This window comes from Mustela nigripes, chromosome 11, assembly GCF_022355385.1.
Source record: "Mustela nigripes isolate SB6536 chromosome 11, MUSNIG.SB6536, whole genome shotgun sequence".
NCBI lineage: Eukaryota > Metazoa > Chordata > Mammalia > Carnivora > Mustelidae > Mustela > Mustela nigripes.
In genome coordinates, this window is record NC_081567.1 from 9,063,689 (window position 1) to 9,084,948 (window position 21,260).

At 51.7% G+C, this 21,260-nt stretch overlaps 2 protein-coding genes across 2 annotated transcripts in view; one reads left to right on the forward strand and one right to left on the reverse strand.

Moving 5' to 3' along the window:
* Positions 1–1,107: 1,107 nt before the first annotated feature.
* Positions 1,108–4,314, reverse strand: LOC132027283 (basic salivary proline-rich protein 1-like). Its single transcript, XM_059416035.1, has 4 exons — positions 4,170–4,314; positions 3,710–4,061; positions 2,654–2,849; positions 1,108–1,595 (listed from the first exon to the last, which is right to left on the reverse strand). The coding sequence occupies exons 1-4, from the start codon at positions 4,312–4,314 to the stop codon at positions 1,554–1,556; spliced, it is 735 nt and encodes a 244-aa protein (XP_059272018.1). The 3' UTR covers positions 1,108–1,553.
* The window catches only part of HIP1 (huntingtin interacting protein 1), a 139,839-nt gene continuing 122,833 nt past the window's right edge, over positions 4,255–21,260 (forward strand). The window contains exon 1 of the mRNA XM_059414668.1: positions 4,255–4,432. Within this exon, the coding sequence (XP_059270651.1) occupies positions 4,313–4,432 (120 nt within the window). The 5' untranslated portion in view covers positions 4,255–4,312. The remainder of the gene's footprint in view (positions 4,433–21,260) is intronic.

Below are 21,260 nucleotides of genomic sequence, written 5' to 3' on the forward strand. Positions count from 1 at the left end.
CTTGATCCCAGGACCCTGGGATCATGACCTGAGCTGAAGGCAGAGGCTTAACCCACTGAGCCACCCAGGCACCCCAGTTTTTACAAAAGTCTTTCTGGAAACTTGACCGGAACTGCATTGAATCTACAAATTGGTCCACAGAAAAACCAACATCTTAACAACATTGAGGTTCAGATCTGCGGACATGGCGTATCACTCTGTTGGTTAAGTCTTAACTTTTTCTCGGCACTGTTTTCTAGGTTTCAGGGTACCTGTCCTTCACATCTTTGGTCAAGGTTATCCTGCAGTATTTCCTTTTTTTTTTTTTTTAAATATTTTATTTATTTATTTATCAGAGAGAGAGAGAGACAGTGAGCACAGGCAGACAGAGTGGTAGAGGGAGAAGCAGGCTCCCTGTGGAGCAAGGAGCCCCATGCAGGACTCAATCCCAGGACGCTGGGATCATGACCTGAGCCGAAGGCAGCCTCTTAACCAACTGAGCCACCCAGGCGTCACCTATGTTCACTATCTTGATAGTAGTAGTTTCATCTGTCAAAGCTCATCAAATTGTATACTTCAAATATATGCAGTTTAATGTATATTAATTATATCTTATTAAAGCTATTAAAACATGTGTCCTTGAGCTCCAGGAGCCGGTAGGAATAATGTGACCAGCTAATATAACCTCAGGCCAGATACTAAACCAGATCCAAACTAGGTGTGGGGAGGGACCAATTTTACCTGTTATAGAGAATCACTTACCCCACTATGGGTTTCCCAGAGATTAGACTTCCACGTCCAGACACCAGGAAGATATGATACAATGGTCTGCTCTGATCCACAGAGGATAGTCTCCAAGATCCCCAGTGGAGCCAGAAACCACCAATAGCTTTGAAACCTATAAATACTATTCTCCCTCTCCATACTTATGACAAAGTTTGGTTGATAAATTAGGCACCGTAAGAGATTAACAAAAGTAGAAACTACCATTAGAATTTTTTTTTTCCTTCTTCAGTTTCATGGATACAAGATGTGAGAACTTACCACTGACCTTCAGCATACAGTTTTTTTTCTCATTAAGTAGAGAGCTTTTTTTTTTTTTTTTAAGATTTTATTTATTTATTTATTTATTTGTCAGAGAGAAGGAGAGAGAGAGAGAGAGCCCCCCAGCAGGCAGAGAGGCAGGCAGAGGTGGAGAGAGAAGCAAGCTCCCTGCTGAGCAAGGAGCCTGATGCAGGACTCGATCCCAGGACCCTGGGATCATAACCTGAGCCGAAGGCTTAACCCATGGAGCACCCAGGCGCCCTGAGAGCTTTCATCTTTACAGCTAGTTTTCAGCATATCCAAATGGCCAGCATCACCGTTCTTGTGCTCTGGGGCCATTACTAAGTAAAATGAGGGTTCCTTGAACACGGGCACTGTGACACAGTGACTTAACAGGCGGGTAGCGTATCTACCGTGTGGATCCGCTGGACAAAGGGATGAATCACATCCTGGGCAAGACCGAGCAGCAGGACCCGCGAGGTTCCATCAAGCTACTCAGAACGGTGCGCAGTTTAAATCGCACGGGTTGTTTATTTCTGGAATTTTCCATGTAACATTTCAGATTGTGGGAACTGAAATCACAGAAAGTGAAACTGCGGATAAGGGGGAGATGACCGTACATGTGGTTCCTATATTGCTGGGAGAGACCTTAAGAGCTGAAGGAAACTAGCAGAGTCCTGTAGATTACAGCCTGGGGCAGTGCTTCCCTCAACCCCTGGCAAAGGGTTTTCCGGTTGCGGCAGCAGGTGGAAAATCCTTATTTTTAACTCACTCTTAAGTTTCAGGGAAGAAGGTTAACCCGCCTGCTTGTTTCTCCACGGGGTGCCTCCAAACCACAAATTCCTGATTCCTACTCTGGTTTATCCTAATAAGAAGTAGGCTGATCTCTTAATCCCTGTTTAAAGGGCCCTTGTTTATTGAAGCCATAAACTCTGGGCAAAGGGTTCTAAGTCACTCTAGCTCCATCCAGAGTGAGAGATGGGTGCAGGCTAAGAATGGGCACACAGAGGTAAGGACAATGTGGACAATGTCCATATTGTCTGTGTTCGCTGTAGACATACTCCTGTGAATACCCATGTTGGGCTGAACCCAACCTCTACTCTTCTCAGCTCTGCTTTGTCCCTGGAAGGAGAGGTGGAGGCAGTGCCGTTGCATCATCCTTGTCCCCTAACCCCACTCTTCCCGCGAGGCTTGGCCAATGGAAGGCACCAGTAGGAAATCTGAGGACAGGAGAGCTAGAGACTTGCGTCCCTCCAGTGACTGGTTTTCCACTTATGGCCATAGCTCTGGCCAGATGCCTCCTTTCCCAAGACTACAGCCCCCAGTTTGTTGGGGGCACAGCTCCCTCCCCTTGTCCCTTCAGGTCTAGGGCTGATAAACAGCTCCCCCCTTAGAAGCCCCTTCTAATTGTTGGGTTCTTCGCCATTCCTGGGTGGTCCCCTGCTTCTAGGGCACACTGGGGTATGCCTGCTTTCCTTCTTCAATTCAGTCAGCCCTTCCAGTGGGCAAGCGCCCCCCCTGCCACTCTGACCCACACACATCATGGTCCCCAAACACACCATGGTCCCCAAACACGCTCTCATCGACTATCCCTATCTCCCCAAAGCCCCCAGTTGGCTGATACACCCACCTTGGCCATGACGTTCCTTCGGTTTTTCTGATTCTTCCTCCCTGGGCTCAGCCATCCTATGCGGGCGTTGGTCTGTCCGAAATGGAAGTCATCTCCTTTTCTAGAAGTCATCTTCTCTACTGGGCTTCCTTCCTCCTTTATTGTCATCACCATCCTCCCAGACACAAAGCCTTGAAATTTAGGTGACAGCTCACCACTGGAAAACCAGAGAAACCCAAGGGGAGTCACTCACAAAGTCTCTCATAGAAACACACTTTAAGAAAAGGTGAAACCAGCGAGCTAGCTCCACCCATGTGGCCTCAAGGCAATCTCCCTGCCTCACACCGCTGCCCTTAAAACCTTCCTCTATAGCATTTCTGAGCCCACCAGTTCCTCCTCCCTCCCTTACATCCACGCCTATTCCCATAACTTCCCGGAGAACAAGAACTTCCTCCTCATTCTTTCGCGGGCCCTCAGCGTCTCTCACCTACCACAGGGGTCTCCCGGGTGGGTTCCCTCCCTTCCTTCTCGCCCCCATAACCTGGTCCACACAATGCCAGCCCCCCTACCCCAAAAGCACAGGTCTGAGCAAAAGCCTTCAGGGGTTTGCTAGTGCCTGCAAAGGCCCACCCCCTCGTTCGCTTCTCCATTGAAATTGTGAATTTTTATCAAAAGCTCTTAGTTTTAAAAAATATGCATGCCTTCCTTGACTTCAGAATTTCAAAGCATTTATCTTCAAAACCCCAACACTGGCATTTAACGGGAAATTTCTTTCTCCAGCGTTTCCGCTAAGGATCGCACTTCCCCCTGCCTGTCGGTACCCCGGCGGACATCGGAGCAGGACGGGACGGGCGGCTCAGCCTCGCGGATAAACAGAAACAGAAACGGGTTTCTACCCATGAATACATCCTGGCCGGTTCCAGACCGGGAGAGGTTTGGATAGAAGGTGCTGGAAGGCTCCCACTGACCCAGCCCGGTACCCCCGGGTAGGCGATCATTGCAAAGGGGATGGGCAGGGCAGCAGGGCAGGGTCAGGACACGGGCAGAAGCAGAGGGAGCTGGGTGCGGGACGCTGACCCTTCCGGCGGGAGCCGGGCCTGGGGCTGCGCTTCCCGGGGCTGCGGCCGCCGAGCGGGTCCACCCTGCGCTTCCCAGTCCCGGCCGGAGCCGCGTAAACAGGCTCTTCCCCGGGGGCCTGGATTCTCCGCGGGAGGCCCGGGGCTCCCGCCCACGTGACCCCCGCCCACCGCGCGGGGACCTGGCAGCGCCCGCCGCGGAGAAGCGCGCCGCTCGCGGGGAAGGGGCGGAGAGGGCTGCGCGCCGGGCGTCGGGGGCGGGGCGGGCGAGGGCAGGTCAGGGCAGCCCCGGCCCGCCCTTCGCCCCGCCCCCGCAGGAGGCGGGTGGATCCGGTGACTGACAGGCGTCCGGGCTAGTCACGGCGCGCCTCGAGGGCCGGCTCGCCCAGGTGGGCGGGGCGCGCTGAGGGGCTCTGGAGGGGGGCGGGGGCGGGCGGGGAAGCCTCTGGGTGGGGCGGGGCCTCGGGAGAGAAGCAGCGCCCTCAGCCAATAGGAGGCGGAAGCCGTCCCGTTAGCGCCGGATCCCAGCGGGTAGGGCGGGGCGGGCGGCGCCGAGGGGATCCCGGGGCGGCTGAGGACGCCTGAGTCGGCTCCGCGCGGCGACATGGACCGGATGGCCAGCTCCATGAAGCAGGTGCCCAACCCCCTGCCCAAGGTGCTGAGCCGGCGCGGAGTGGGCGCGGGGATAGAGGCGGCCGAGCGGGAGAGCTTTGAGCGGACTCAGGTGAGGACCGGGGGACCCCGGGGCATGCGTGGCTGGGGCATCCCGAGAGACGCAGTGTCTGGGAGGGGCTTTGAAGGGGGTAGAGGTCTTCAGGCCCAGGGGAGGACGGGGCAAGGGGGCCGCGAGAGGGAGCCTCCGGGGCGCAGGTCGAGGCGCTTCTGGGGAGGTCGGGGACCCGGGGTTATCCCAGCTGGCCTGGGGAAACGGGCAGGGCGGCTTGGAGGAGCTGGCGCGATCTGTGCGGAGGGACAGGGCAGGGGTCACAGGGGCGGTGAGAGCGGAAGGGACGCACGAGGGGCCGAATGGAAGGAGAGCCCCTCCGCAAGGGAAGCTCATTGGGGGGCCCCTCGGAGAGGCAAGTGTGGCGGCGGAGAGCGGAGCGCTGCACTGGGATGCGAAGCGGGGACCCCTTTCCTGCCCTCTCGATCGCTTCTGGGTTGCACTGACATTCCCCCCACCCTAGCACCCGCTTCCTAGTGCCTCCTGTTTGGCTCACACCACCCCCAGCTGTCGGCCTCAGAGGGCCGGGCTGGAGGGGTCTGGGCGGTGAGAAGGAATGTAGGAAATGCGACGTGTGGCCGAGCTTGGAAAATGGGGGCTGGAGGAGGGGGCCGGCCAGGGGCCAGGGTCAGTTCATTGGCCGGACAGCCCGCTGCTGGTCAGGATGAGCTGCCCAGTGGTGCCCAGAGCCCTGATAATGGGGTGTTGATTTCATCCCCAAGATGTGCCTGACAGCGAGCAGGCAGACTGCCCTATTTGTCCAGCCTGACCAGGGCTGGGGGCCAAAATTCCCCAGTGGCATCAACAAAAAGCCACAATCCATTTTTACCTCGGAGTTCGAATGCCTGGTGTATTGATTGGACTGAATAAAGCTGACATGTTTCTGGTGTGCATCAGCTCGTTTGTATGCAAAATCCCATTTCAAAGGGCACAGCACTTCTTCTAATCCCAGTGCCAAAGTTGTGCGGGCAGATTTGTTCCTCGCCCTTGCGCTCGGGGTGGAACCTTTGAAGATCCAGCTGGGCCTCTACTGCCTGAGGCTGGTCCCCCCTGCTGTGTTCTGCTCCGCCCCCCATCCCTAAACACAGTACAATGTTAAGGAAGGGCTTTGGGGTTTTAGGTTGAAAAGCTTGCGAGGACCTGACAGAGTCTGTGTATGGAATCTTGTAAAGGATCAAGCTTTCCCCTGCAGGTTCAGCCTCTTCTCTTTCCAGAAAGCTTTTGACCGGTTGCAGGTGTGTCTGGGTGATGGAAAGGAGGGAGTGTCCCCTCCTTGGGTCATCCTAACCCAGGGAGGGATAGGAGCATTAGGAATGACAGCAGTTCCCTTCTCGGCCTCCCGTGGACTGGCTGGGGTTGAGACTTCTTTTCTCTGGCTTTGTGGACTGGACCCCTGCAAAGAAAGCAGCTTTCGGATGGCTTGTCCACTTTGTGTATTAACTGCCTCAACTCACTGCCTGGCCCTGAGACTTCTTGCTCCAGCAGGCGGTGTGAATAGCTTTCTTCTTCCTACTTTTTTTTTTTTTTATGGGAAAGGAAATGAAATTAGATGTTATTTTGTGATAACCCAGCCCATCTGGAGTCTCAAAGAACTAAAAACCGGAGCGCTAGAGGCATACGCATAAAACTTTGACCCATTATACCAATGGTAATTAGGTTTGTGAAAGCTTCCCCCCAGGGCTGGCGTGTCCCCTGGCTATCCAGGGACAGCCCAGCAAGGAGACTCTGGTGTATTTTACACGTGGAACACTTGTAATTGACTGCCTCTGAGTGGCTCGTTGACCGGTGGGGTGGGGTGGGTGGGGTGGGTGGGGTGAGAGAGAGGACGAGGCAGGCTTGAGCAGGAAAAGAGAGTTTTTCTATTATTCAAACCGTAAGGGGAGGGGGTGGGAGAGTGAAGAAAAACGAACAATGCCAAAACTTGGCATTAGGCAGTCTGCAAAAGCTCGTTTTGTTTGAGGACTTTGAATGAATCCAGGGTGTTATGAGATATAAAAATGAGTTAGAAAAAAATTTTAATGAGTTGAGAGACCGTGAGATCAGCCAAGGTGTCGTGATAATTATCACGTAGCTAATTATCACGTTTGGCACTGCTCTAAGTACTTTATTGTATTACCTTCTTTAATCTCTGCAAGGACCGGTGAGGTGGGTATCAGCCCCATTTTCCGTAAGGACATTGGAGCACAGAGAGGTTAAGTCACCTGCCCAAGGTCACACAGCGGGAAGTGGTCCCAGCCTTTAACCACTGGCTTGTGTTGCCAGCCTGAAGGCGTTTTTGTGAACTTGGGAGCACGCTTTTAGTGATTCTTGCTGTAATCCGGGGAGACCTAAGGAAGCATGCGTGTGAGTAATGGTGCAGGCTCTGATGAACTCTTCAGTAGGGGACAGAAATATTCCTAGGTAAGGTGATAATGACCAAGACCCCGGTCTTTCTATGCAGAAAGACCCGGCTGTGGGTGTGGGGAGAGCTTGGGAGCCCTCACCAGGATCTAACCACCAGCTGGCATGAAAGTGGAGAGACGGGAAGGGGGTGTTCCAGAAATGGGGATCCACAAAGGAGACATCTGGAGGTGAATGCCGGTGAGGCTCAGTGGCCCAGGTGGAGGCAGTTGCAGAAGCTGGCTGCTCCCTGCTCTCAGCCCCCAGCACCTGCTATCTTATACGGTCTAGGAGCTTCATGGGGGCAAGATTACTCTTACTGTCTCACCTGTGTCTTCAGGTTCCTGTGGCTTGTGTTCGTGGGGATCCAGCTATGGATGGGAGTAGACAATGATTTGTTACTTTCCGCAGGAAGCCCTCGCCTGGGTGGGTAGCTCAGCTCAGGGCGGCCGGGGATTTCTGTAATTACCCGATGCTTTTTCCTAATGGCACCAAGTTCCCTCCTAGTCCAGCTTTGTCTCCTGCTCTCTCAGGAGCCCTGCCCCATGCCTATCAGAGGACTGTAATTTCTCTGCCTTCCTTCCGGTCAGGCCAGTGTCCCTGCTGGAGCAAGCACCCCAGACTCACCTGCTGCAGCCCCCATCTCTAGGTGTCCCTCATCCAGCCCATCACAAGCAACCTTTAGGCTCTAGGGGAATGAAAAGTGGTTCTTGCCCTCAAAGAAGCTGCTATGAGAAAGCTGCCTTGCCCTAGCACTTTATACAGCATGATTTAACTATGTTGGGGCTATACTGTGGTTGGCTATTACCATGCCCATGTTATGGATGAGAGCTTAGTGACTTGCCCAGGGCCACTCATAGATGATTGAAAAGCAGGATTCAGATCCAGGAGTCCAGGTTTCAGGCCCTTTCCCCCACCCTGTCCTCATGTTGGCCAGCAGGGCAATTCTGGAATGAACCAGGAGGGCTGACGTTCGTAGACACACCAAATGCCCTGTCTATATTTACTTAGCTGGAAAATGGTTTTCTCTATGGTTTGTTTATTTTTTTGCTACCATCCATTTAGTGAGCACATAGCGTGGAGGGGACGCAGAGATGAGTAAGATAAAGAGACCAGCCAGGAGGAGCTGGTGAGTCAGCGGGGAGGGAGACCAGCCACGACCTGGCTCTCGTACACAGAGGTCAGAGGACGTACAGCACCGTCATTTCGGGAGCTGTTAGCTCTACCGAATGAGAGCTTTCATTTCAGCCAGAGCCCTGGGTAGCCCTGTGCACGTTGAAATTTGCTCTCTGGCAGTGATTGCTGAGATCAGAGGAGACGATGGTGCTCTGGAAACACGGAGCCTTTGGTCCCAATCTGTTTGGGTCGATCCTACTACAGAGAGCAGGATCCTAACCAACCCTGAGTTGGGAAGAGCCAGGAAACTTGGACTCCTGAGAAGAAAAGGCAGAAACAAATAATTATGAAGGGCCTGGTGGGCACTAGACACATCCTGAGTGATTGATTGCCATTATCCTGTTTACTAGCTGAAGTTCAGAGAGGCCACGTGACTTGCCCACGGTCACACAGCAAGTAAACAGAGAAGCCATCCGAAAACCTGATGACCAAGCCCACATCCTCTTTTCTGTGTTTAAGTCATGGGGTGTTTCTACCATTTTCGCTCAGGATCTTCAGTACAGTCCAATCGTGGGATTGGACCAGAGCGATCAATGCTTCTCAACCCCGGCAGCTTGGGAATGGCTGCTAACACGAACGCCACTGTCTTCCCATCCGATCCCTGCTGGCTCCCTTAGTTGGTATTGACAAGGTGGAAAGGATGCTAAGAGCTTTCTTTGAGCTCATACACCTCCGGCTTCCTCTCATTGGTAATGGCGGGAACAGCTGACATTCACCACGTTTACTATGTGCACGTGGTAAAGGCCTTGAATGAACCACACCCCTCAGTTCTTGGAACGAATTTATGACGTGTGATCCATGTTTTACAGATGAGGAAATCAAACCTTAGACGAGTTCACAGCCAGCTCAAAGTTCTGAAGGAGGGGTCCGAGCTGGGACCCAAACTCGGGAACCCCGGCCCCAGAGCCTGGCGGTGCTCGATCGCCACCCCTGCGTCACCGCCCGGCCTCCTCAGCTCTCTTCTTTCCTCCAGCCAGCAGCTGGGTCCCCAAGGTGCTAACCTCACCCCACTTCTCTTTCACCTTCTGTCCACTTCCTCTGCGCTCCCCTCATCTGACCGTGTCTGTTCCTGTGTCCGTGACGCCACCTCCCCACGTCTGTCTCCCGACTTCCTGGCCTGTGTGACCACTTCCCGTGGGTCATTTGCCCCCGGATAAACCACACATGCCCCAGACTCCTTCGGGCCTTCCCCACCTTCGAATGCCGGTGTCTGGTCCCCGTCAGTCCCCATCATCTCCTCGGCGTCCGTTCCGAGTCCTCCCTTTCCTCCGCGCAGCCGCATCAGGCGGTGCGATGTCGCTCCTTTGCTCTGTACCGTCCCCGCCCTTACTGCCTCTTGCCTGTGTTGGTCGTACTCCCATCTTCCCTGCCTCCCAAAGAGCGGGGACCAGATGGCTTGTCTCAAAGCCCAGCCCTGCTCCTGGAACTCCCTCCCTCAAGAACCTTTGCTGGCTCCCCAGAGACCATGCATGACGTGGCACCTCAGGGTCCCTGGTCCCTCTCTTTTCCAGGCCTTCACTTGCCTCGCCTCCCTCCACTAGGCGGTCCCTGCCGGCTGCTTCCAGCCGGATCAGGTAGTCCAGCAAGCAGGGCGCCCGTAGCTACTGTATGTCTGTCCCATTCATCCAGGTCTGGGCCGTGGCTTCTCTCCCAGACTGGAAGCTCTTGGGGGCAGGGTCTGGCTCTTCGTGCTGTGCCAAGTGAGCCCTCGCAGGAGGCAGGCACTGGGCCTGTTGGCCAAGTGCGTGAATGTGAAACAGTCTGTCGGCTGATCTCCAGGGAGTCTGGGTGCTGGAGGCAGGCCTCGGCTTGCAGCGCACTTCTCTTTCCTTTGCCCAGTTCGGAGGCTCCCCCTCTGTCTCCTATGATTTCTCCTGTGATTAATTCTTACTGAGTGCCCGCCCTGGGTGCTGGGCTTATGTGCCCCGGGTCCCCATTTAGGAGGAAGCCTGCAGAGTCTCTAGAGACAGAATGGGGGCTCGTGGTTTTGAATGATTTCGAGGATTTTGTATTTCCGTGCAGTTCAGAGCACTGGCTGAACGTTCCCAACGCGTGCTTGTGGACTTCCCGGGGCTGCTCTCTGCTTCTTTCTGCTTCAGATGGGCCTTTCTGAGCTCGGAGGTCTTAACCAGGAACGGAGAGAAAGTGGCCTGGCTCCCAGGCACCTGGCTGTGGCCTGGGCAGCTGCTGGAGTTTGCAGGGGTAGCGGGGTGAGCGCACAGTCATAGGACAGCGCTCCCTGGGGAGTGAGCAGATCTGGCTCAGCCACTGATTTCTCATTTCAAAATGGGGAGGCTGGACAAGATTCCCAGCTCTCAAACACTTGAGCTCATAAAATTCCTGTAAGCGGGGTTTCCACACTGTGGGATAAGGACACGCGTTTCATCTGAGCTCTCAACTACTCTCCGGAGAAACTCCCACGTGTCCCCCATATGCAGAACGGGGCGCATGGGAATGGCTGGTGCCGTACCTTCGGGTGGGGTGAGGAGCATCCATGTGGCCCAGGAAAGCAGAGTCCCAGCGCCACTGGGGCACTGAAAGGGTTCCTTGCCTGGCGTGTCGGCAAGGCACTGAGGAGGACCGTTCTACACTCCCTGTCCACTGCCCGCTTAGTCCACCACCTCGGGACAAAGTGTGGCGCAGACCGGGGCGTGGCGTGGCGGGCCAGACGCCCAGTGCTCCTGCGTCCAGAGGGTTGATGGCCTGGAGAGATGCCCACCTAGGAAAGGGAGCTTGTCAGCCCCACCTCCTGGCAGGGTGGGGGCTGCTTCCTGTTTTCCTGCCTGGGCAGGCTGGGAGGAGCCCTGTTCCTGGCCCGTGGGCAGGACAGTCCGACACTGTGGAGGGAGAGGGGCAGGGATGGAAGGTGTCCTGTGGCTCAGACAGTAGAAGGGAGGGTGGGGGGTTTCTCCGATCTGAAAGCTTATGACCACTGCCTCTGTTCGCGCTGTGAGACAGCTCAGGAAGCTGGGCTGGGCCATTCAGGAAGCCAGTGTGGCCGATTGCTTCTGATTTTAACAGATTTGCAGTTTATAAAAGCACATTTGCACATAACCTCTTTTCAGCCGCAGAACAACTGTGCGATAATAGCGGTCTGTTCTCAAGGGTGGACACTGAGGCTTGGAGGGCGTAGGCGACTTGCCCAAGGGCACTCGGGAAGTGGCCGGGCAGAGGCTCGGACCTGCTGGCTCTTGAATCTCAAACTGTATACTTTTCTTTTCATATCTTTTATTAAAGGGAAGCCTGGTCTGGGCCTGGTAACTTAGAAAAATCACAGAGGTTTTCTTTCTGTCTTTTCTAATTGATTAATTTGGACTTTCGCAATTCCTCCCAGAAGTTTTTTGCAAGACATGTAGCTACCAAAGGGCCTATATCCAGAATACGTAAAAAAAAGTAAACATATGAAAATGCGCAGGTTCATCAAGAAAATGCGAATTAAAATTATAATGAGATACCACTCAATGCCCATCAGTGTGACTGAAATAAAAATTTAAAAAGGGGCTCTTAAGTGGCTCAGTTAGTTAAACATCCAGCTCTTGCCTTCAGCTCAGGTCATGATCTCAGTCAGGGTCCTGGGATCGAGCCGCATGTTGGGTTCTGTGCTCACTGCGGAGTCTGCTTGTCTCTCTCCCTCTGCTCCTCCTTCCACTTGTGTGGGCGTGTGCTCATTCTCTCTCTGTGTCTCTAAAATAAGTAAATAAAATCTTAAAGAAAAAAAAAAAAGAAAAGCCAACTGTGCCAAGCATCAGAATGTGAATTAGTTGGAAATGTCCATGCATTGCTGATGGGACTTTACGCTGGTGCGACCACATTGGACCACAGTCCAGCGTTATCCTAAAATTAAAGGTCTGCAGACTCAGCAGGCCAGCACTTCCACTGTGCGCTCTAGACCCAGCAGCAGCGCACGGAAGACAGTTGGAAGGATACTCATCATCATGTTCTGTAAGAACTCCGAACTGGAGGCAGTCCAGAAGTCCGTCCACCGTAGGCATTGAGATGCGGGCTCTCATTGGGATGTTGCACAAGGAGAATAAATAAATAATAATAATAATAATAATAATTAGGTAATAAACCATAATCACATTCGACAGCATGGGCGAACCTTCACATGTAACAGTGGGCGACAAAAAGGCCGACCCAAAAGGACACTTTCTGTATGCTTCCATTTATTTATTTGTTTATTTAAGATTTTATTTATTTATTTGAGAGAGAGAGAGAGAGCATGAGCCAGGGGGAGGGCGGGTAAGGGCAGAGCAGGGAGCCCAGTACGGGACTCGATCCCTGGACCCTGGGATCATGATCCGAGCTGAAGGCAGACGCTTAACGGACTGAGCCATCCAGACACCCTCTATGCTTCCACTGAAAGCAGGTTCACAAAACAGGCAAAGTGAAACGGGTATGTAGTGTGCTGCTTGGATGGTAAATCTATAAAGAAGTAAGGGGGAAAGGGGCTCCTTGGTGGCTTGGTCTGTGTGGTGGACTTCCAGAACACACGGTCCTGAGCTTGGCTCGTGTTCCAAAAATCTAGATCAAATCTCACTTGATAAGTTACTGTGGGAACATAGGAGCTTGGGGAATGTCACCTGGGAACATGGCAGAAACACGGACCTGACACTGGTTCTGTGAGACACTTGGGGCTAGCCCACAATGACAGTTGTTAGCTTAGACAGTTGCTGTGTGTGTGTGTGTGTTTGTGAGTGAGATTATGACATACCGTCTGTCACGTGACCCCTGCTCCCATATTGGGCTGGAAGCAAATGCCTCCTCTGGTTTTTCTTGGATCTGTCTTGACCCATGCTATAGTCTTCCCCCCTGTTTTCCATAATCCTTCAGCCAGAGATCGACAGGCATGAGCTGTGTGGTTTCTTCTCTGGGCAGGATCCAGGGAAGCTTCCCTTCCAGTGACAGGTCAGCCCAGGGCTCTGCCTCTCCAGCCTTGGCACAAGGCAGGCATTCCAAGACCGTATGTCAGGTACCTAATTCATCATCGTAGCCTCGGGCTCCCGACGCGGCCTCTGGCGCCAAGGGACTCTGCTTGAGAAGGGTTTGCAGAATGAAGGATAAAACATGTGCAGGAAGTATCAGCCAGAGTTGGTCCCCGTGCTGAACTGTGAACCCTCATAAGTACCCCCCGAGTCTGGGCTCACGTGGGCATGACTGTAGCCAGCGGGAGGCTGGGCCCCCGAGGAGACCAGGTCTCTGTAACTGTGGGTGGCTCCCGGGGACTTCCTACCCAACATCAGCTCCCTGACTCATGCTTGGAAGTGACTCGAGATCGGCTGCTTCCCTTGAGATGCTTATTCCAGAAAGGGACCTCCCTGTACTGTCTAAGGCCATTACTGCTGATAGAACACAACACAAAACAAAAAGCCCCAACCCCCCCAAATAACCTAACACACCTAATCCTGAACCCTGTCCCTTGCCACGAACTCGCTCATTGTCTTTTGCTCTCGGTGTTTGACAATCCCAGTTTAGAAACCCTCCCTGGCCCTTGAAGCTGCAATTCTCCTGGTCGTGTCTGGCATCCCTCTCCTGTAGTTGTTCTGTCTCCTCAGTTCCTTGATGGCGCTCCACCGAAGAAGTAGTTTCCACCTTCCTTCAGGCCGTCATGCCTTTGTCTTGAGCCTGAACTGCTTACCCAATGGCACAGCTGGCCTTCCTGCTCTCTGCTCTCCAGTGTCCCCCAGGCTGTCAGAGTTCTGTTGTATTTTTATTTCCTTTAAAGATTTTATTTATTCATTTAGAGAGAGAGAGAGAGAACAAGTAGAGGGCTCGGGGGAGAAGAGAAGCAGACTCCGTGCTGAGCAGTAAGTCTGGCGTGGGGACTCGATCCCGGGGCCAGGAAATCATCCCCCGAGCCAAAGGTAGATGCTTAACCAACTGAGCCACCCGGGCACCCGAGAGTTCTGTTTTAAAAGTTACAGCTGCTTGTATCACTCCATGTGTTAAAAGCCTGTTTGCTGTGCATTCCTCCAAACTGAAATTCAAACTCAGGGGCCCAGCACAGAGCCAACCTTGGCAGAGCGCTGACCTTTCCCGGCTGTCATGCCCCTCGGCCTCCCCTGCAGCCCCTGCCCGCGCAGCCTCTCTCTGTCTCGGGCGGCGCACTGCTTCAGGCCTCTGTGTGTCTCCAGGTGGCACACCATTCTTTTCGACCTCCCGCTTTTTCCAGTTCCTCATCCTTGAAGCCTCGCCTCCGATGGCCCCTGGGCCCCCCCCCCCCACCGCCCACTTCCACAGACAGATCTGATGGTGTTTCCGTGTTGACCCGGATGTCTGTTCCACGCTCGACTGTGAGCTTTCCTGTGGCTTGGCCTCCTTCGTAGGCCTCCCCAAGCGTGATGCTCAGGACCCCGTAGGCCCTCAATAATGATGAATGACCTGATTGTATTTGATTGTTGCTGTAACATAAAATGGAATAGGGCCCAGTTCCCACTCCGAAGCAGGTGCCCAAGGCTAAGGGCAAGGTACTTGGCCTCGGTCACATCGGACCGAAGCAGAAGTTTTGGCTGCACTGGTAGAAGGAGGTAGGTGGGCGTTAGGAGTGGAGAATTCAGCAGGAGGGACATTTTACAGAAAGAGGCTTCCTCATGCAGTCATGGTACCCCCAGAGCCAGGGGACTGAGAGCCAGGATTCCCGATTTATGCCCCACGGGGGTGGGGGATGATGATATGGGGTAGATAAACTAATGCATGCCTCCCCCCGGAACGTGTCCACCTGCGAGTCTGTTTTGTTACGTGGTAAGAGGGTCTTCGCAGATGTAATTAAGGACCTTAAGACAGGAAGGGTAGCCTGAATTTCTCCCTGGGCTTCCAGTTAGGAATGCAGCCCTGCCAACACCTTGATTTTAGCCCAGGGAAACTGAGTTAGCCTTCAGACCACAGAACCATGAGCTGATAAATGGGCACCCCCCCCTTTTTTTTTAAGATTTTATTTATTTATTTGAGGGAGCAAGCACAAAGGGAGATGGTGAGGGAGAAGCAGACTCCCTGCTGAGCAGAGAGCTGGACGCGGGGCGCAATGCAGGGTTCAGTCCCAGGACCCTGAGATTGTGACTGAGCTGAAGGCAGATGCCCAACCAACCGAGCCACCCAGGCACCCCAGTGGGCATCCTTTTAAGCTGCTAAGTTGGTGGTAATTTGTTACGGCAGCAATAAAAGCAAAGAGGGGATAAAGACAGGTAACTCACAGCCCGGGGCAGGAAGCCTAGTGGAGCCCTGGCCTCGAGGCACAGGCAGGCCACCCTTTTAGACCTGGAGCAGCACTTTGCTATGTCATCCGTTCTTATTGTGGCCATAGATAAAACACTGCATTTCCACACTTGGCCTTATTCACAGAAATCTTATCCTGGAAAAACAATTCAACAGCCTGTTCAAAACATTCTTTCCTGCTGGGCCATGGGATTCTTTGGTGCAATTCCAAGCTTGAGGATCACAGATAGAATTGACTTAACCTTACTTTTGTTGTTGTTGTTGTTGTTGTTGTTTTTCTCAATCAAGTCCTCCTGTGCTGTTAAAAAAACGACAGATAGGAAGTCCCTTTTGTCCCCTCTGGGATCATCATGATGGTATCTCTGCTTGAGAGAGCCGACTTGCAGTCAGGAAACTGAGGTGGGAATAAATCAACAGCTGCCCTCGGGGTTGGGCCTGTTGTGTGCTGGTCCTTTCTCAGGCTCCCCCAGGTGCTCTGGAGTGTGCCCCATTCCTGGGCTTCGCTGCACCCACAGCACTGAATTAAGAATTGGGATGCCTGAGGGGCACCTGGGTGGCTCAGAGGGTTAAGCCTCTGCCTTCGGCTCAGGTCATGATCTCAGGGTCTTGGGATCGAGCCCTGTGTTGGGTTCTGTGCTCAGCAGGGAACTTGCTTCCCGCAAACCCCCCCCCCCCCCGCCCGCCCTGGTCTCTGCCTGCCTCTCTGCCTACTTGTGATCTCTGTCAAATAAATAAATAGATAGATAGATAGATAAAATCTAAAAAAAAAAAAAGGAATTGGGGTCCCTGGGTGGTTCAGTTGGTTGAGTGTCTGCCTTCAGTTGAGGTCATGATCCCAGAGTCCTGGGTTCGAGCCCCATGTCTTAGTCTCCCTGCTCAGCAGGGAGTTTGCTTGTCCCTATATGTCTGCCCCTCAACCCCACTCTCTCTCTCTCTCTCTCTCACATGCGCTCTCAAATAAATAAAATCTTAAAAAAAGAAAAAGAAGAAATAGGAAGCCTGAGGGTACCTGGCGGGCTTAGTCGGTAGAGCGTGTGACTCTTGATCTCAGGGTTGTGAGTTCAAGCCCGGTGTTGGGTGTAGAGATTACTTGAAAATAAAATTAAAAAAAAAAAAAAGGAATCAGGAAACCTCACTTCTCCTGGTTGTGGTTCTCCCTGTTCTGCCGTGGTCTCTACCCTCTGTAGGCCTTCAGTCAGTCTGTGACATGAGGGGCTTGGGTGAGATTGTCCCAAAGGTTGGGGCAAGAGAGAGTCGGTGGGTCTATAAAAATGCATTTCCTAAAGCAGCAGCCCTGGGAGAGTTTGACTGCCTTTTGACAGCAGTTGGCCCTTGTTACTCCAATTTAACTGTCCCATTTCTCAGCTCCAGACACTGAATGCTGTCTGGCTTTCCCTCTCTCTGAGACGCTTCCTCCTGGATAACCCTGGCTGCACTTAATTTCTATGGGTTACTTTTTCTGTGTTGGTCAGAGGGTCTTGTGCCCCCCCATCCCCCTGTCCCCAAAGAATTAGCCTTCCAAAGTCACTCACTCAGGAAAATTACTTAGTGACAAGTTTTTTGCAGTTGGCCACTCCTGCCCAGGCACTGTCTTCTGTCTTCTACTTAGGACTGCCAGGTACATCTGCACAGGCTGAGCACTACAAAACTCTTGCCAGTATCTTCTGATCCTGGCCTTCCCAGGGTTAGGCCCTTAGGCCTAGGTTGTAGCACATAACAAAAATAATTTTCTGGGGGCACCTGGGTGGCTTAGTAAGTTAAATGTCCAACTCTTGATTTTGGCTCAGGTCATGATCTCAGGGGCATGGGATTGAGCCCCAAGTCAGGCTTCTTGTTCAGTGGGGAGTCTGCTTGAGATTCCCCCTCCCTCTCCCTTTGCTCCTCACCGCTGCACTCTCTCTCACTTTCTTTTTCTCTAAAATAAATAAATAAATCTTCAGATGCTAATACCTACCTCATGGGGTTGCCCTGAGTATCTAGAGAAACCCAAGAAGCCAGTATATGGGAATGAACAGCTCCTGGCACAGATGCTGAACTGGGGACATCACCTGTGTGGTTTATTTGCCAAAAGTGCGTGACCTAACTACGAGAAACATAGGACAAAGTCCATGAGGGATGTTCTGTAAAACAACTGACTGGTGTTCTTCAAAAAATGTCAAGGTCTCAAAAGACCAGGAGAGACTAAGGAGCTGTCGGAGGGGACTAAGGAAGTGTCCCGGGTGGGATCCCAGGTGGATCCTGGAACAGAAAGACAGCAGTAGTGGGCGAACGGGAGAAGCCCAAAGTAATTCCCCAGGATAGTTAATAGTGCATCGCACCAAGGCGAATTTCTTCACTTTGATGATTTTCCTGTGCTTATGCAAGATGTTAGTTAATACAAGGGGAAGCTGAGCAAAGATGTCCGGGAACTCTGTCCTATTTTTGCCGTTCTTCTGAAAGTCTAAAATTATCTCAAACCAGAATGTTAAAAAAAAAAAAAAAAAAAAAGAATGGCATGTTGCTTGGCAGACCTTAGGGCCAAGTAGATGTGCATTCCCTTGCTCCCCTGGGTCATCCTGGGGACACCGGAGTCCCCTGCCCAACACACACACACAGGGACAGGACAGTGGTTTCCGAGGAGGGAAGGTGTGATGACTCCAGGCTCAACAGAGGAGGCCGATGTTCTGGGGCCGCGCCTAACAGAGCCGACTGCTCTGGGGTTTTGGCAGGATTGGAGGGGAACTTCTGTACGCCGTCTCGCAGACACGCTCTGCCCCCTTCACCTGGCCCTCTGGGTCCAAAGAGAGCAGTCGAGCATTTTGCAGTCAGAGGATAGTTTCCGCCCCAAGTTTGTTACTTATTATCCTGGGCGGACCTTGGGAAAGTTACTCATCTGTGATATGAGATAATGTCCTGGCATCTGAGCTCAGTGAATGGGTTCAAGGGGAGGGTCCAGAGCAGGAAGCCAAGTGCTGGCACTCGTTCCCTCTCTCAGCGAAGCCTTCCTGGATGGCACCGGCGGAAGTGTCCCCCACCCTCGGGGTTCCCTGCCGCACTCACTTTGTGCCCCGCCAAGGGCCCTTTCTGGGGATGGCCTTCTAAAGGTCCACTGTTGGTGTGTCTTGTTTGCCCCATGACCTCGAGCTCCTGTAGGCCACTGGGCTTTGTATGTGGGAAAATGTACAACTGTGGTGAGTAAGTGAGTAAATGAATGAATGAATGGGTGAATGAGAGTGATAGTGCATGAATGAATGAATGAATGAGTGAGTGAACCAGTGGATGAATGAATGAATGAGTGAATGAATGAATGAGTGGATGAGTGAGAGTGTATGAATGAATGAGTGGATGAGTGAGTGAATGCACGCCCCTCCCCCCTCTCTGAAGGAGGGCTGTGAACCACACATGGTTACTGGCTCGCTCCGCTGCCCCATGTCAGGCTCTTCTCTGGGATGACTTCAGAAGTGTCTCGGCCAGACATACCCTTTGATTATGATTGTGTCTCCCCCTCTCTTGGGTCCCAGTCACCTCTCCAGAAGAAGCAGTTGACTCCTTTTCTTCCACTGTGTGAACATCTCAAGCCTTAAAGCTGTTCCTTAGTACTTCAGAATTCTCCAGAATTCTCTGACTTCTTCTCTCCTTACTGCTGAGAACTTTTTGCCACAGGAAATCAGGCTCATTTTAAGGGCCAAACAGTCACTAAATATAGCCTCCCGGCACAGATATTTAAAGAGTTGTGTTGATGATGTTATGTCTGAACAGAGAAGACGGGGAAGAAAATAATTTTTTTTATTTTTTTTTCTGGAAGGAGGAATGAAGTTACATGCATGCTGCTGCGGGTCTGGGGGGAGCAGAGTGACAGTATGGCCTTAGTGTCTTCCTTGTGGGATCACCAGTGTCTGTCACCAGCTTGGGCCTCAGAATTTAGGGTCCTGGGGCCAGGCACTCATTTTTTTGTTTGTTTGTTTGTTTGTTTGTTTGTTTGATAATTCCATTTTATCTCTATTTAAAAATACCTCCTGCCCTGGACAATGACCTTGGACAAATGTACCTTCCCTGCCAAGCCCAGGAGAGCTGCCCTCCCCAACCAGAAGAGGGTAGAGGGCATTGTCCTCTCCCAGTCGCTGGCTGATGTGCAGCAGGTGACAAAGGCAGAAGAAGGAGTGGGATGGGGCCCAGGGGTCTTTGCCGCCATGACACGGCGGGGGTGACTTCATGGTGGCAGATGGCTTTCCTCCAGCTCCCTCTTCCAGCTGCCACCTTGAGCTCATTGCATTGCATGGTCAGGGTAATGTCAAGAGAGGACACGACTTTGGGGGATGCTGTTTGGTTACTCACATATTCCTGCTAGAATATAAATAGGGCTATTTTAGGACTTCTCCAGAACTTTCTTCAGGGCTGCATTTATTATTTCTTTGGGAGAGAAACGTCCTAGCTCTTTCTGTAAGAAACTGCAGTGAACCATCTTAGTCTTTGTCTGAAGATGTCTCCGTATCTCCACTGTCCCCCCCCACCACCGTCACAACCATGATTTTATTAGTACTTGTTTGCTGATTGGTACACAAAATCACAAATGAATACTGGTATTAAGAAGTCTAGGCAATGTAACTGCAAGGCTTTGTTTAAGAATTACTTAGCCAAGGGTGCCTCTGTGGCTCAGTCAGTTAAGGGTCTGACTCTTGGTTTCGGCTCAGGTCTCGATCTCGAGGTTGTAGGATCGAGCCCGTGTCGGGCACTGCACTCAGTGGGGAGTCGGCTCAAGATTCTCTCTCCATCTCCCTCTGTCCCTCCCCCCCTACAAATTAAATAAATAAAATCTTAAAAGAAAAAGTTACTTGGGCAGTGTTCCAGCTTAAAATTTGGAGACATTTTATCTACAAGCAGAGGACACCAGAACTCGGAATCCTCAAATATTTCTAGCTCGCAAGCCTTTTATGACCAATGTCCTGATTATAGAGGATGTGACACCTTACACATTATATCCACGGGCCATTAACAGGTTTGGGGAAATTCTGGACCTTCCTTCCCTACCAGGATCTTGCCACAGAAAGTGTGCAACTCTGATAAGGAAATAAAAGAACATATAGAAGACACAGAGACAATGCTAGTAGGGGGGAAAAAACCCTACAAATATGAAAGAAGGGTCATTGAAAATGACTCTGTTCTTTGGGCTATGTGTATTTTAGAGAACTTTTTATAATGCTCTTCACAGTCTGTGGAATGTTAAGTTTACATCAAACAAAGCCTTTCTTAATCCAACATTCCATTAATTTCTGGTTTAACTAGCACATGATTTTATCTCTTAAGTCATTTGTACTTACTTAAAGTTGTATTAACATGTGGGATATGGTGGGATGCCATGCTTCTTGATTTAGTTATTTTTTTAAAAGATTTTATTTATTTATTTGACAGATAGAGAGAGCACAAGTAAGCAGAGCAGCAGGGAGAAGCAGGCTCTCTGCTAAGCAGAGAACCTGATGTGGGGCTCTATTCCAGGACCCTGGAATCATGACCTGAGCTGAAGGCAGCCTATTAACCAACTGAACCACCCAGGCACCCCGCTTCTTTAAAAATATGTTTCCAGAATTACAGAAAAGTTGCATTTCCAAAATGATTGATGAAGCTGTTCCTTAGAGTTGTAGGAGAAAGAGTATGTAAGAACCACCACTGACACTGGTCTAAGACTGGTTTTTCTCCCACTGCATTTGGGCCTGAAATACCCTCAATTTTAGATTCTGGTTCTGCTGTTGAATCTTTAGTCTCTGCCTCCTCTACCCATTTTGTTGAGAGTTTTTTGGTCAGAAGATTTATCCTTTCTGATTACCTTTTTTTTTTCTTTTTTTAAGTAGGCTCCATGCCCAGTGCGGAACCCAACACAGGGCTCAAACTCAGAACCCCAAAATCAAGACCTGAGCTGAGATCAAGAGTCAGATACTTAACCAACTGAACCACCTGGGTGCCCCTATATTTCATGTTTTTCAAGGCCAGATTAGCGGACTATTCTTCGATCTTGGAGTTTTTCTTTAGTGCCCGTTCAGCAGAATTGATTTTCCTTCTAGTCAATCTTGACTGCAAGCAGTGACCA